At 49.5% G+C, this 14,113-nt stretch overlaps 2 protein-coding genes across 13 annotated transcripts in view; one reads left to right on the top strand and one right to left on the bottom strand.

The window, feature by feature from the left end:
- The window catches only part of TSC2 (TSC complex subunit 2), a 42,679-nt gene extending 36,723 nt beyond the window's left edge, over positions 1–5,956 (top strand). For all 9 annotated transcript variants that reach the window (XM_034783012.1, XM_034783014.1, XM_034783011.1 and 6 more), the window contains 5 exons: positions 538–677; positions 1,791–1,869; positions 3,012–3,103; positions 3,364–3,462; positions 4,140–5,956. In XM_034783012.1, coding sequence (XP_034638903.1) covers positions 538–677; positions 1,791–1,869; positions 3,012–3,103; positions 3,364–3,462; positions 4,140–4,310 — 581 coding nt within the window. In that variant the 3' untranslated portion in view covers positions 4,311–5,956. The remainder of the gene's footprint in view (positions 1–537; positions 678–1,790; positions 1,870–3,011; positions 3,104–3,363; positions 3,463–4,139) is intronic.
- A 930-nt stretch (positions 5,957–6,886) lies between these two features.
- PKD1 (polycystin 1, transient receptor potential channel interacting) overlaps positions 6,887–14,113 on the bottom strand; it is a 133,220-nt gene continuing 125,993 nt past the window's right edge. For all 4 annotated transcript variants that reach the window (XM_034784707.1, XM_034784709.1, XM_034784708.1 and 1 more), the window contains 3 exons: positions 12,884–13,018; positions 12,136–12,450; positions 6,887–11,475 (listed from right to left, as the gene is read on the bottom strand). In XM_034784707.1, the coding sequence (XP_034640598.1) occupies positions 10,837–11,475; positions 12,136–12,450; positions 12,884–13,018 (1,089 nt within the window). In that variant the 3' untranslated portion in view covers positions 6,887–10,836. The remainder of the gene's footprint in view (positions 11,476–12,135; positions 12,451–12,883; positions 13,019–14,113) is intronic.

Below are 14,113 nucleotides of genomic sequence, written 5' to 3'. Positions count from 1 at the left end.
TATGCTGCTGTGGCCCTACAGAAATTGCTGTAAGGGACTTTTTCCTTAAATCTCTCGTGTATATTGGGATAAGTGTGCTAATAAATGTAGGGGTAACAGGGAATGCATCTGAGACGGCTAACTCTTGCGGGCCAGATCGGCCGTTTTGGCTCTGAGCAGACTAAGGGCTGCTCCCAAGTTACACCAGTTTCAGAAGTCCCATAGGGTCTTCTCCACGGCCTGAGAATTGGCTGCAGCATTGTGCACTCTGACATGTCCCCAATGCAGTGCAAAGCATAGGATGGGGTCTGAGGAGCTGGCCGACAGGGTTCAGCTCTTACAAAGCGGCACAGATTTGTCAAAGCAGCACAGCATGAAAGTTCAGCTGTCAGTTTGACTTTCAGACAAATGCCATGTACAGAACATTATCACAATAGGATCCTAAGTATCCTATCAATCTGTCTATTCCAGCATCACCTGCAGTAAAGTTATTAGTTGCATCTCCTATTTTCTGTCCCAGCTTGGTTTTGTTTGCTTGATTTCCCCTCCCCCCCCCAGCCATTTTTCACATTGCGACTTTGATGCCCACGAAGGATTTGGATAAATATCGCTGCGACAAGAAGAGGCACCTTGGGAATGACTTTGTTTCCATAGTTTATAACGATTCTGGTGAAGACTTTAAATTGGGAACGATAAAGGTACAAGAGTTTATACTTGGGTCTGCGTATAAATAGGGCCCTACCAAATTCACGGTCCATTTTGGTCAATTTCACGGTCATAGGATTTTTAAAGTCATACTTTGCATGATTTCAGCTAGTTAAATCCGCTCTGAAGGCAGTGCAGAAGTAAGGGTGGCAATACCGTGACCCCCCTAAAATAACTTTGCGACCCCCCTGCAACTCCCTTTTGGGTCAGGACCCCCAATTTGAGAAATGCTGGTCTCCCCTGTGAAATCTGGATAGTATCGGGGTAAAAGCACACCAAAGACCAGCTTTCATGGTCTGTGACGCGGTTTTCATGGCCGTGAATTCGGTAGGGCTGCCCTACTTATTAAACATCTGTTGGACTGATGCAGCTCACTGGAAAGCGTCCAAAGATGAGCAGGACTTTCCACTTGCGTGGCAGCAATGGGTTCTTTGTAAAATTGTTAATCTCTGGATGTGTCGTCTAAAGCTGTGACGCCAATTCAGATATTTCTTTGGGTGGGGGCAAATTCCAGTCCTGGTCTCTCCCCCCCATCCCCTCCTCCCGCAGGGACCCTGATTCTCCTTCAGCCAGGGAGTCTCTCCTCTCTGTTACCCACACAGTGCACGAGCCAGTGTCGCCAGGAGCCCAGTTCTGGGCAGACTCCCCTGCGCTCTGCCGTACAGGAACAGACAACCCAGGCACCAGGTTGCAACCCCACTCACTGAAATTTGGCTCTGCCTGCATGGAGGGGCATCCAGGTCATAGTTCAGTGGCATTGCAACCACGCAGCCAAGCGACACTCCAGACCACTCTGCCAACAGCTGTACTGATTAGTACAGGACCTCTGCTTAAAAGTGGTCGGACCCTGCCCTGCACGGCTCCATGGCCTGTGGAACTTTAGCGAGTGCAAATACCTGGGGTGGGGGGAATGCTTCCCCTCCCCCAGCCTCCTAACTGGCACCACTGGTCTAAAGACTATTTGGTTATGAATTGGGACTTTTTACCTTGCTGTATTCAGACTGCATCAGTGGATTGCATCTGTAGATGTCATAATGGTTGCCAGTAAAATATGCCTGTAAGTGTGTGTTATGCTTCTGTGTTACAATATTTTGTTTCCTCCCTAGGGCCAATTCAACTTTGTGCATGTTATAATCACACCGCTTGACTATGACTGCAACCTGGTGACGTTACAGTGTCGGAAAGGTAGGGTTAGTTCTCGAACAATGTTTCTACCGGTTCGCATGACAACTTCCTTAACTTCATTGGAATGTTTGTACAAGTCTCCAGGTGGTAAAACTTTAGAATCGTAGAAATGTAGGACTGGAAGAGACCTCAATATAGGTCATCTAGTCCAGTCCCCCGCCCTGAGGCAGGACTAAGTATTCAGAGCCAATCCCCTCCTGTAACCGCACATCCCATATTGCCATTTTACCTGGCTTAGGTAGACCCTTCCTGAACAGTAATTTGTACTCCCAATAAAAGCTTTCCAGCTCCCTTTAGAGGAGCCCATTAAGAGAAATGCTCCAAAATTGTGTCACCACCTAGTATTTGGGGATGCAGCCAATCAGTAATTCTTCCCCACTGGACCATAAGACAGCTATCTTCTAGTTAGGGGGATGCATGGAGTCCCAGCCGGTGACCAGAACGCCCCCATTTTGGCTTCTGCTTTGCACACCGATATAGTGACACATTTTTTTGGCAGGTTGGAGGAAGAAATCCTGGTGGCTAGTCTCCCTTCCCCGCAGTGCAGTGAGTGGCCCTTGAGAGCTGGACATGGCTCCTCCTGGCTCTTTTGAACATCAGTTGGAGGGGGGGGTCGCAACTGTTTCAGGGCGTACTCCCTCGTTTAGGGCTGTGTGTGGGACTTTTGCAGCCTTACCAGATCCCACATTGATCCCCAGCATGTATAACCAAGAGGCCAACCATACACCCCACGCCCCACCCACAATGCATGTCTCTAATGAAACCCCCTTCCAGTCTGAGAAACATAGCTATGAATATTCTGCCCCTGCCTCTGTGTTTTGGGGGAATCATGGATTGTGACTAGGGTTCCTGGGAAAGGCCTTCTCTGTGGAGCAGTCAGCGCTCGGGAGTCCCCAGAGTATTGCACCCTTGTGCCCTGAGCAGTGTTCCAATAGACGCTATAATACTTTATGGAGACCTTTTTTTCGAGGCAGTCGATTGGAGAGTAAAATGTACTCTGATTTCTCACTACCTTGACTCTCATAGTGGAAATCCTCATGAAGCTGAATTTATCACATCCCAGTACATATAACTACTGGCTAATTCTGGCTTTTCACCTTTTAAAGTGACAATCTTTAAATCTTTTCCGTTTGAACATACAGACATGGAAGGGCTGGTGGACACAAGTGTTGCTAAGATTGTCTCGGATAAGAACCTGCCGTTTGTAGCCCGCCAGATGGCCCTGCATGCTAATGTGAGTACTGTCTGGGTTCTCTTCAAGGACTGTTACCTTTCTGCTAGGATCACGCTCTGCCACCCCAGGGAAATGAATGCAACTTGGCCAAGAAATTAAACTCTCAGAGCTCTATCCGTTGAATAACCAGTCGAGTCAGAAGCATCTGAACTTCACAGACTGCGTTGAACTTCAACGACTAAACTAATTATGTTGTGTAACAGTTTATTACTCTTGTTTTCATGGGAGCTGTGTTTAAAACTTCTTTTCCCTTGAATCAGATGGCTTCCCAGGTTCACCATAGCAGATCGAATCCTACAGATACTTACCCATCCAAATGGATAGCGAGGCTTCGTCATATCAAGAGGTTTAGGCACCGGGTAATTCAAGTTTGTTTTTCCTTCCCTGACATATTGCACATCTGGAACGCTTAGCACAAGCAAGCACAATTCTAAATATCTGGAGAAAATAAGAATGAACTGTCAAAGGCCTGTGAATAAGTTAAAGGGATGTCTGCCTTGAAAGCTTCGGGCCTTGTCTACCCTACAGGGAAAAGTCGATCTAAGCTACGCAATTTGAGTTGCATGAATAGCGTAACTCAAGTCGACAGAGCTTAGATCTACTTACTGCTGGGTCCACACTACGCGATGTCGACGGGAGACGCTCTCCCATCGACTCCCCTTACTCTTCTCGATCCGGTGGAGTTCAGGAGTCGACGGAAGAGCAATCTGCAGTCGATGTAGCAGGTCTTCACTAGATTCGTTAAATTGACCACCGATGCATCGATTGCCACGCGTAAGTGTAGACAAGCCCTCAGGCTAACCAAACTCTAGTGAGAATGACATGTGGGGAGATAGGGTTTGAAGCTACAGGCAGCTAAAGAGCCCTCCATTTCCATTGGCTACAGTGGGAGTTGAGGACACCAGGTCCTGCAGGGTTGTGCGTGTGATGCAGTGTTCAGATCCAAGTGGCAATAGGGGGAGCTGTACCTACTAACATGCCGAGGGGGAATTGTGGGGATATCTTGCTGACCTGTTCCTCTGTGACGCTCTTTCAGATCCGAGAGGAAACCCAGTACCAGACACCTGGCTTCCCCCTGATGCAAATGCACCCTTCTGCTCTTACTAAACCCCCTCCCCAGGTTCCACAGGACCCAGCATCAACCTATGAAACTGGGCAGAGAAAGAGGCTGATCTCCTCGGTGGATGACTTCACAGAATTTGTGTAAATCCCCATGTGATCAGCGTCTGCCCTCGGGCATGCGGCGGAGGGGGGAAGAGGGGAGTGAACGCTCTTGACCCTGCACACTAATTCAGCACTGGGACTTGGCAAACTCGGTGTGGCTATGTTACCTTCGTGTGAACTAGTTACTGGACCGCCGTGTGACTCTGATAGACATCGTCGTCTTGACTTTGAGTCGCCCACCATCAGGAAAGGAGGATTTTCAACCCTAGCTGGAGAATCCCAGAGTGGACCAAGCCTATAAATTTGGTCTTTATTTGGCTAGAGACATGCAGTGAAGTTTAAAGGGATCCATCTCTGCTAGCAGCTTTCTTGCAAAATTTAAGCATTTCTCTAAGCAGGAGGAGGCAAAGCAGCAAGCCAGGAGACGGTTCCCCACTCACCACTTGGTGGGACGATGCAGAAGCAAATGGTGTTTTAACCCAACCAAATGAAAGCTTCCATCACAGTCTCTGGACACTTGAGATCTCCATTTCCTCTACATGGGTGGAAAAGCTCCATTAGCATTCATGAGAGCTGCATGCACTTTCCAACTAGTTCTTAACACCAGCTCTAATTATAGGAATGTCCACTAGCTTCACAAGTTACCTGTAAAAACTGCAGCTGCCTTTATTTCCCAGGAGATCTCCTCGCTTGAGGACATCTCCACGAGTCTCCCACTCCAGTGAAATTGTTCTCTCAGACCTTAATGATATAAGTAGGGAGATGTCTGCAGGTCAGTGGAGAGAGGCAGAATGGGAATCAAAGCTGGTATGGAAATCGCTGACCGTGAATAAACTGTCTTGTAATGAACACTCCGTTAAACCCAGGATTCCAAAGACAATTTGGGCCCAGTTTTGGAAATTATGAGCAAAGGATTTAGCTAGAGGCCCAGCCTTGCTTCTAGTGCAGTCAGTGGCAAAGCTTCCATTGACTCCAAGGGCAGCAAGATGGTCCCCAAGAATGTGGCCAGGATGCTAGGAAGTAACTTGACCTGTTTGTGCGTATTCACACACGCTTCAGAGAGGTGAGTGGTAGCCCAGTGTGTGACCAGACTGCACTTGACTGGTCTTTAACCTGGTCTATAATGTGGCCTTGCCAGAAATCTTTCCTCAAATGCAAAATTTCCTCTTCCCTTTTAAATGACCCTTGGCTCTGGTTGGTTGGCAGCATCGCCATATTGGACTTGTCATATGGTGACGGTCCCACCTTTGGAAGCCAGCAGTTTGGATTGTATGTAAAGGGTCCTTTTAATGCAGATGTGCACCAGGCCTTTCAGAAGTAGCATGTTTTGTGGTGAAAGATAATGGGACACTACACTACCATAATGGGAGAAGCTATGTAAGCTGGAACGTACTGTGACTACTTTACTGTGTGCTTTTGTCACTCCTCAGTGACTGCTGTCCTCATCAAACGAGTGACCAGCTCTTAATTCGCTAAACTCAGTGACTGGATAACAGCAGTTTTTAGTGACTGGGTAACTTCTGAGTAATTTGAATGGAATCGCAGGCAAAGCAATCAAAAGCTAGAATTCTTTTTGGAGGGAGGGAAAGGGGAGCTACTGACCAATGTGGGACTGTCCATTAACTCATGTGTACGTCCTGTTTTGAGTGTTTATAAATTGTAAATGAAATAAAAGTATTTGTATGGTTACTGGGTTCTTACTGGGATGGGCAACCTCTTGTGTTGCATGTTGGAACCACTCCAGATGAATCTGCTCCATCATTTGACAATAAGACCGTTTCCATCTGACCTGTGAAAGGTGTCTGGTACCATACGCATTCCAAAGAACAGGTACAGGATGGGCGACGGCAGCAGGACAAACTCCCGCACTACCTTGCCAGTTTGCCTCAGCCTTGATTGGGAGGGATCGCTAGGCATAAGCATAGATTAGTTCTCATGGCCTGTTCAGTCCTTGGCCTCTCAAGACTGTCTTTAAGGAGGCCAGTGGTGAAGTGTAGACTCGTGTCTGAGCAGCACTGGACTGAAAACCTGTGGACTCCGTTCCCAGACACACCACTTGGTAAAGTTTTTGGGTGCTGCTACCTGGGGCTGGATTTGAAACAGTGACACAGAAGTAAGATGCTGACTCCCCTTCTATGAATTTTTCAGATGTTAAAATACATAATGGTACGTAACAACTTGCTGAAGTTGCAGGAATGCTGGTGTTTCCCAGTGACATACATGGAGCCACATGTGACCTATGTTGAGTCCATGCACCAGATACATGTTCAGCCACAAGCAAGCAGCTGTGAGTGTCTCTTACACAGAGCAAATTCTGAATTTGTTTTGAAGCAGAACATCTATCAAAGATCTCAAAGCTCCTTAATGAAGTAACATGGATTAATTACCCCGCTACCAATTTGTTACCAATAAACAAAACCAGGTATTTTTCACGGGTTTGAATTTACTCAGTATTTGAAGTTGCCGAGTTGGACTAGCTCTGAAGCGAACGGCTTTCAGACCTGTCTGTCGTACTGCAGCACAGTCTCTCCTAGATGCACACTTCAGACAGTGGTGCATCTGGATTGCTAAGAGGCAAAGAGGATGTCGTGGCAGCTTTCAAGAAACGCATAGCAGACATTTACTTAGCAGTCCATGGTCTTTATTTGACATTGTCATTTTGAAGAAACATTCCCACAGTTACAAAATAGGCTATTTTTGCAAATGTAACGTCGACCAGAAGGCACTATTTCCTTCCATCCTTCCTTTCCTGATCATCCATTGCTACAAAAAGCATGATATAGATTTCCCACCCCCAGCCCCCACCCCTTAACTAGCTGATAGGGTTCTGTATTAAGCAGCTTGATACTATTGCATCATTGTGAGACTTAAGGCAATAAATAAGAAACCATCTCTTGGTGACTATAAACACGAAATATACATTCAAGAGTATTTATGAGTTAGGGATGCAAGTCAAACGTACTGCTGTTGACAAGGAGTATAATCTCATGACTAATAGTTCTGGCTGCAGCTAAGCTCAGATTTCGTATACTTGCTACCTTAACTGTGACACTTCAAGGAACCCCATACCTGTGGCTAAAGGCTCTGTACAAACAAGTTCTCCTATGAGAACTATGATCGCTTTAAAGCTGTCTGACTGAAGTGTCCGGCTTTTCTGAAACACCTGCGTGGGCTCTAGAGCTGCTCCACCTACTGGGATCCAAGGAAAGTAGTAGGGCAGTTGTCCTAACCCATCTTTGCTCTTCTGCAGTTAGAAGAAGCACTTGGTAAGACTCATTCACACCACCATACACACGCGCACACAGCTAGCTGGATAAGAAACTCATTCACGTTAAGGCCTAACTTAAGAAAAACCTGGCTCTTCACATTGGGAGCATCCTAACGTTAACCTTTGCTGCCACCTACGAGCTTACTAAAGGCCGTGCCAACCGTTTTGTTGGCACTGTTGTCCTTAGTGACTGTAGTACCTGCAGCTAAGGGATGGGTGCCCATAACATCCACCTGCCATTTTCCAACTCGTATCCTCCCACTCCAGATGCCGCTTCCAAAATTCCAAACACTTAACTTTTGCCACCGCCCTGCCCTAACCACAGCTGTTCCATCACCTATGGTTCCTGCTTCCATTTCCTTCCGTCTATGCTCTACTTACCCCTGGCTTGCTGTTCTTTCATCCCCTTCCTATCACCACCAAACCACCTTGCCGTTGTAAAGAGAACGTTCTTTATACATTCCGCTAATCCCTCCCCCACGCCCTCTGCAACTGCTCGCCTAGTTCCGTCCTCTGCGCAACTAACTCAACAAGTACAAAACGACAAGAGTAACTTCCATGGCTGTAAACCCCAGGCCTGCTGCTCAAGTCTCCACAGAGAGGGAAGCAGGTGGGGAGAGCAGCACAAGGAAAGTCAACCTGGATCCAGTCTGTGGATTGTTGGAATACAACGCTGTGTGCAAACAATCTCACACGCACAGCAGGAGAGAGGCATCAGGAGCCGGGGGGCGAGAATAAGCAGCAAAAGGTAAGAAGAACTAACTCCAATGGAAGTGTCTTTAGGGAAACCCTGTCTCTAGCCTTTGTAAAGTTACTTAGCTGGAAAGGTGCACAGACTTCCCGGCTTAGGGCTCTCTCCTCCCCTGGATTAGGTAGTTGCAATGCTGGGAAAGGGGAGCTCTGTTACAAGCGAAGTGTCTTCTAAGAGCGGCAGCAATGGAGGCTAGATGGAGTCTAACGAGATGCTAACCATGAACAATGGCCCCTGCTAATATTGGCCTTTGGTTTTGAAGAGCTCCCTAGCGTAACATTACCTTTCAAAAGCTTTGAGCAAGATGTGGTGGGAACAACACCTAGTACATCGCGAGAGATCCCACTGCCACTCTCAGCTCCACCGTAGTGCCAGCCCGGCCCGCACCTCATCTGGCACGAGAGCATGCACACCACATGCACTCTGACACCTAATACTTTATATACAACGAACATTCCCAGAAAGAAGCACTTAATACATCCTTTAAATAACTCTGACAACAGTGTTCTGTCTCCTATCTACATGTGTCAAACATGGTACCGATGCTATGAAAATATAGCAAATATATACATTTCAAAACCCCGTATAAATTACTTACAATATACATAACACGGAATGACAAGGGTGAGGTGAACACGGGCTGGCCAGGGGGTTTCCATGGGCACTAGCTGCCAGGGAGATTTGGCTGATGGTTGCACCACTTAGCATAGCTGGAAATAATTTACATAGGCTGTGGCTGCCCAGAATAGGTGCATTTGATTGTTACCCACGCCAATTTTCTAAAAGGTAGTGCTGGACAAGTACCTCCATGGCATATCAAGCGTAGCACAGCTGTAGCTCGATATACTGTGGATTACAGCAAAGTGGGGAGTGGAAGCAGGTTGGAGTAGGAGCGGATACATCTTCCTGTCCCAGACAGAAGCAAACCAAGAACCATCCGCCCCTATCTCTCACCACCTGCCTCTGCCGGCAGGTGGCTTATTCCCTGCATCACCTGGTGCATTTATTTTTTGAATGCGTTTGTTGTTCCTCTTTGGAAGCGCCTAAGAGTGCTGGGGAGTAGGTTTGAGTCTTGTGAGCTGGCACCCAGCCCCTGAGGCGGGGCTGCAGCTGGGGATGGTTCACTGGGAAACTGCGTTCACATTACCGTTTGCTCATTTCCGTTTATGATTTTTTTTTAACAAAAAAATACTGCTTTCATGATATATTATTCCATTCTCGTTAAAAAGGTCGCATGTGTCATTGTTAGCCAAGGAAAGCATTGTTAAAGTGCTCGGCAGTACATACAAAAAAGTAAACCAAAAAAAAAATACATATGTCAATACATTCCTTCAACTATAAAAACCAAGCAACCGACGAACCATACTTACCCATTCAATCCACTGGCTGGGGGAAGATCAGTAGCTAAAGGGGAGCTGGGCCGGAATGGAGCCAGCATGCCGGCAGCCCCCTCTTTTAAGTGACCAATTAGAAGAACCCCCCCTAGGTCTCCAGTACCTTTTTGGTTGAGCTGTCACTAATTGCCATGTCCTAAGACTGGCAGATTATTGGAAGCGGTGGCTTAATGTGGATTTCATGGTCATTCATATTCTTTAAATATTGAATTTCTTTAAATACAAATAACAGTACCAAATGCTGGAGGATAACACTAGCCAATACTGAAAACTAACTGATCTGGGTGTAGATACGGTCTCTCTCTCTTCATGCCAGTACAACGATTGAATTAAATAGCCCCCTGAAACCTGTCATTTTCCTCCACCCACAGCGTGTCTGCTCTGTGAATCCAAAAGTCCGTTAAACCCTAATGCCTCGCAATTTCAGCTCCTCTCTTCCCGTTTTGGCACAGCCAGCTGAGCACGGGAAATCCTGCTTGAGTTGCTCCTCGCACCATTCACGTTACTTCGCAGCAGTTCTCGATAAAGCAACTGAACAATAACAGGCCTCTGCTTTTGGAATCTGTTCATGTTGTTTGAAGCTAGGGTCACTTAAAAAGAGAGACGCTTTTTAATATGGCCCTGATTAATGTTGCTTTTCCTCTTGCTGCCAACGCTAAATATGATTAGGTGAGACCCCTGCGGCTTCTCTCATCTGGCCGCCTTGGTGAAGCAGGGTCTCTTAGGTTGTCCTGGACTGAAGGGCCAAACAGTCTCCAACGAAACCAAAAAGCTGTGAAACCGTCGCTAAAGTAAACAGGAAATGGAGGCACCTAGGTAACAGAAGCTGCCAGTATGTACAACACACAGTGGCTCTGTCCATCTCCATTAGGCACTTGGGAGGCTCAGGGCAACGCCTGTATTCTTAGCCGCGTATCCCGAGGCGGCAGTGATGCTGCTAGCATCTAAGCTGGCCAAGAACCCAGGAAGGCACAGTGGCTCCCCAGTCCTTGGTGTGGCATGAGTGCTTCAGCTTTCCACGCCGGTTCCCTGCGACTTCCGTTTCTGACCCGGAGCTGTGGTGGAACCTTCTCGGGCCATGTTACGAGGATCTCTCCGCCTTCCCAGGGGTGGCGCAGTGAGGTATTTTCCTAGAGACACTGCACGTGGTCTCCAGTTACTTGATGCTGGGGTGGACCTTGTTCTTTGCCCGCAGTGGCTTTTTCTTCCTGACCACTGGCGTCGTGGTGGCATACGTCTTGTGCGGGGAGAGTAGAGAATTCACACTGAGGCCCCTACTGGCTCGGACTATCCGGCTGGGCACACAGCCTGTGCTGCTCTGCAGGGCACCGAGGGCGCTGGCGGGATGGGAGGGCAACAGAGGGTCTCGGGGAGGGTGCAGGTCGGTGTTGGAAAAGTTCTCAGGGTAAAGTCCCTGTGGCCCCTGATCTGTGCAACCCAGGCGGTACCGACTCAGCAGGTCCTCAGTCATCTGGATGTACTTCGTCCTGGTCCTCCTGCTCTGTGAGTCCTCCAGCTGCTGCTCCATGCGGTAGACGTCCTCTGTCACCTGGTTCACTCGGTCAAACTGGGCCAGCAACATCTCGAAGAGGGAGAGGAGCCGCTGGACATCAGCATCCACCTCTGAGCTCTCTCTGGTGCTCAGCGCCAGGCTGAGCCCATCCAGCTGGCTTGAAGAGGTGGAGGCCCTGGAGCTGTCGGAGGCTGCGCTGGGGGTGGGACCCCGGAAGGACTTGTCGCTGGAGGATCGGGATGGCAATGGCTCCATCCCTTCGAACCTCACCTTGTGCCGAAACTGGAAGGAAAGTGAAAGCAAAAGAGGGTTAGTGCAGAAAACAGGCACTCGTGAACCCTTGCCGGTCGCCCTGTAGGCGACCGCTCCACCCCAGCAGGAGGGATGGGAGTGAGCTCTTCATGTCAGCCTTGAATGACTATCTCCAACTGCAGAGTGCTCCCTACTTGGCCTGGCCGGATGGTGGGGTGGTCCAAATGCGGAGGGGGTGGGGAGGTTTATATACCCACCAGCCTGATTAGAAACCAAACTGAACAGTGGGGGTGGCACAAGATGGACATGCCGGGGACGATGCTGGAGGCAGTCTCTGCTCCTGCCAGCCAGGGCATGCGCACGGTCACCATTCCTCTACCTGGGACACCAGTTATTGCTGCCAATCCTTCCGGCTCCTGCCAGTGGTGGCCCGTGACCCATACTGCTGTGGGCAGTGGCCTGTGACAGCTTGCCCCCACCCCGCTGCCAATTGCAGTGGGGGAAACAATCAGTGTGTTTGTATCACCAGCCCCCATGGTCCTGTGAATGCAAAGGCCGGCCAAAACACTGCAAAACCATGCATCCCAGGCTGCCCCCAGGAGACCTGCACCTCCGGCCATGATCCACCAGCCAGGAGCCCGGGCGTCCCGCCGGCTAGCACACTGCACAGAGGTGGGACTGTGCACCTACTTCCTTGACCTTGCTGAAGCCCATCCACAACTTCAGCCTGCGGACGAAGAGCTCCACCATCTCGTAGTCCTGGGGCTCGAAGGCCGGGCGGTACAGCTCGAAATTCATCTCCCGGTAGCTGTGGACAAGCACGGCGGCGAACAGCCTCAGCACGATCCACATCTCCAGGACGATGTAGCTGGCGCAGAACAGGTAATACAGCCCCGAGGGCTCGGGCAGACCGAGCCGGAGGTTCACACTGCCGCGGACCGCAGCCAAGAGGAGCAGGAGGCTGCTGCTGAAGCTGTGGAAGGATTCTGAGCAGGAGGAGAAAAGCTGCAAAGGAAACACAGGGGTTTCAACGGAAGGCTGTTGTCTCAATGGCAGAGTGGCGAGACTGCCTGTCGGTCCCACCTCCGAGCACCTTGCAAAGGCGGGCAAGCGGCAGCATCCCAAACTGCACTTGCTCCATCGATCAGCTACAACATTGATGGGCTGCCCCTGTGCCCCCAGCCAATGGCGCCTCAAGGAGTTCTTGGAGTTTCATCCCCATGGTCCCCTCAGTCACTGATGCCTCTGCTGCAGGCCAGAAAGGGGCCACCTGCAGTGTGGCCAGATGAGCTGAGACTCACTCACCAGAATGCTCTGGCTTGGATCGGAGCGGAGGTCTCTCTAATTAACCCTTCCCTTTGTAGCTACTCACGTAGCTCTCCCCCAGCAACGCACAGTGTAGGTGAGTCTTGACTGTATCATACAAATAAATATTTACCAGGAAGCCAAGCTGGGTATAAGCAAGGACGAGCAGCGCGAAGGCCAGCCCTGCAGCAGCCAGCTCCTTCGTGGACTTCTGTAGGGTTTTGCCGAACACGGACCATTGCCGGACAAAGCGCAGCTGTTGGGCAGCCTGAGACCAAAGAAGAGAAGCCAGGTTTATACCCGTGTGGATCAAGGAATCTGCTGCATGTGTTTCGGGGGTAGCTTTCCACCCCGGGGCACTGTTGCAAAGAAACAGACACTGCGCGCCCGGTGTTCAGGGTCCACTTACACAGCTGGCATGTGGTTGATGAAGGTCCACGTACCCTCAGTCTGTTTTCAACCCCAGCCACTAAAACATCTGCTTTGGCTTAAGCAGCCCTCGGTTGAGGGGTTCAAACTCATTTAAATAAACACAGCAAACTTCAGAACAAGAGTCCCCAGCGTGTGCTGTTCCTGCCGGCCGCCTGGGCAACCATTACGCTCCGCCAGTCTGTTGCCACGTTGGTCCCCTCCCCAAACTGTGGGTGAAGTTTTGATCAGTGATGAGAGCCTAAAGTGGTCTGCATGGCCCTGTGCTTCAGACTATAGAGACGTGACCTGCAGTGCTGCGCTCTCTTCCCCCTGCGTGAATGCTGGGGGTGTGAACTAAAAGGTATCTAGTTCATGTTAATGCTTTGTAATGTGTCTATTAGCCTCATACATCCAGGCTCTGGTTAAGGGGCGGGAGGGGAGGACGTTTCCGCATCGAGGGCCCCTTGCAGAGAATGTCCTGCCAGCAGCCCTGCCTCTTTATAACAAGGGAGCTCTAATTCAAGGGCTACTTCCTCAACTGTAACAGCCTGGTCTAGGGCAGGGGGAGGCTTCAAAGGATAAAACCAACCCCTTGTGTGGCTCTCTGCTGGAGCACAGACCAGTATAATGGCTAGGCAGCTGGTGTGTAGAAATGATTGGCCTCGTATGCTGGCCAGCATTGTCGCATTGTGTGGGTGTGTTCCCCTGTCTGTCTCTTGTCTGACCCTGTACGGTCTCAGGGGCAGGGAGTATCTTTGTTCTATTTGTACAGCGCCTAGCGCACATGTCTGGGGGTTTGCTGAGCATCACCAGCCCTTTTCTGAACAGCTGGTTTGCAGCTGCACTGAAGCTACATCTCACTACCATTACTAGTCATTAAATACGGTTGGGTACCAGAGTCCCAAGTACGTAAATCTAGTGAAGAGAATATGGTCAAGTTCATCTCCTATAC

The sequence above is a fragment of the Trachemys scripta genome, chromosome 10 (assembly GCF_013100865.1).
Source record: "Trachemys scripta elegans isolate TJP31775 chromosome 10, CAS_Tse_1.0, whole genome shotgun sequence".
Classification (NCBI taxonomy): Eukaryota; Metazoa; Chordata; order Testudines; family Emydidae; genus Trachemys; species Trachemys scripta.
Note: the sequence above shows the minus strand (reverse complement) of the source record. Positions and strands in the feature narration are given on the sequence as shown.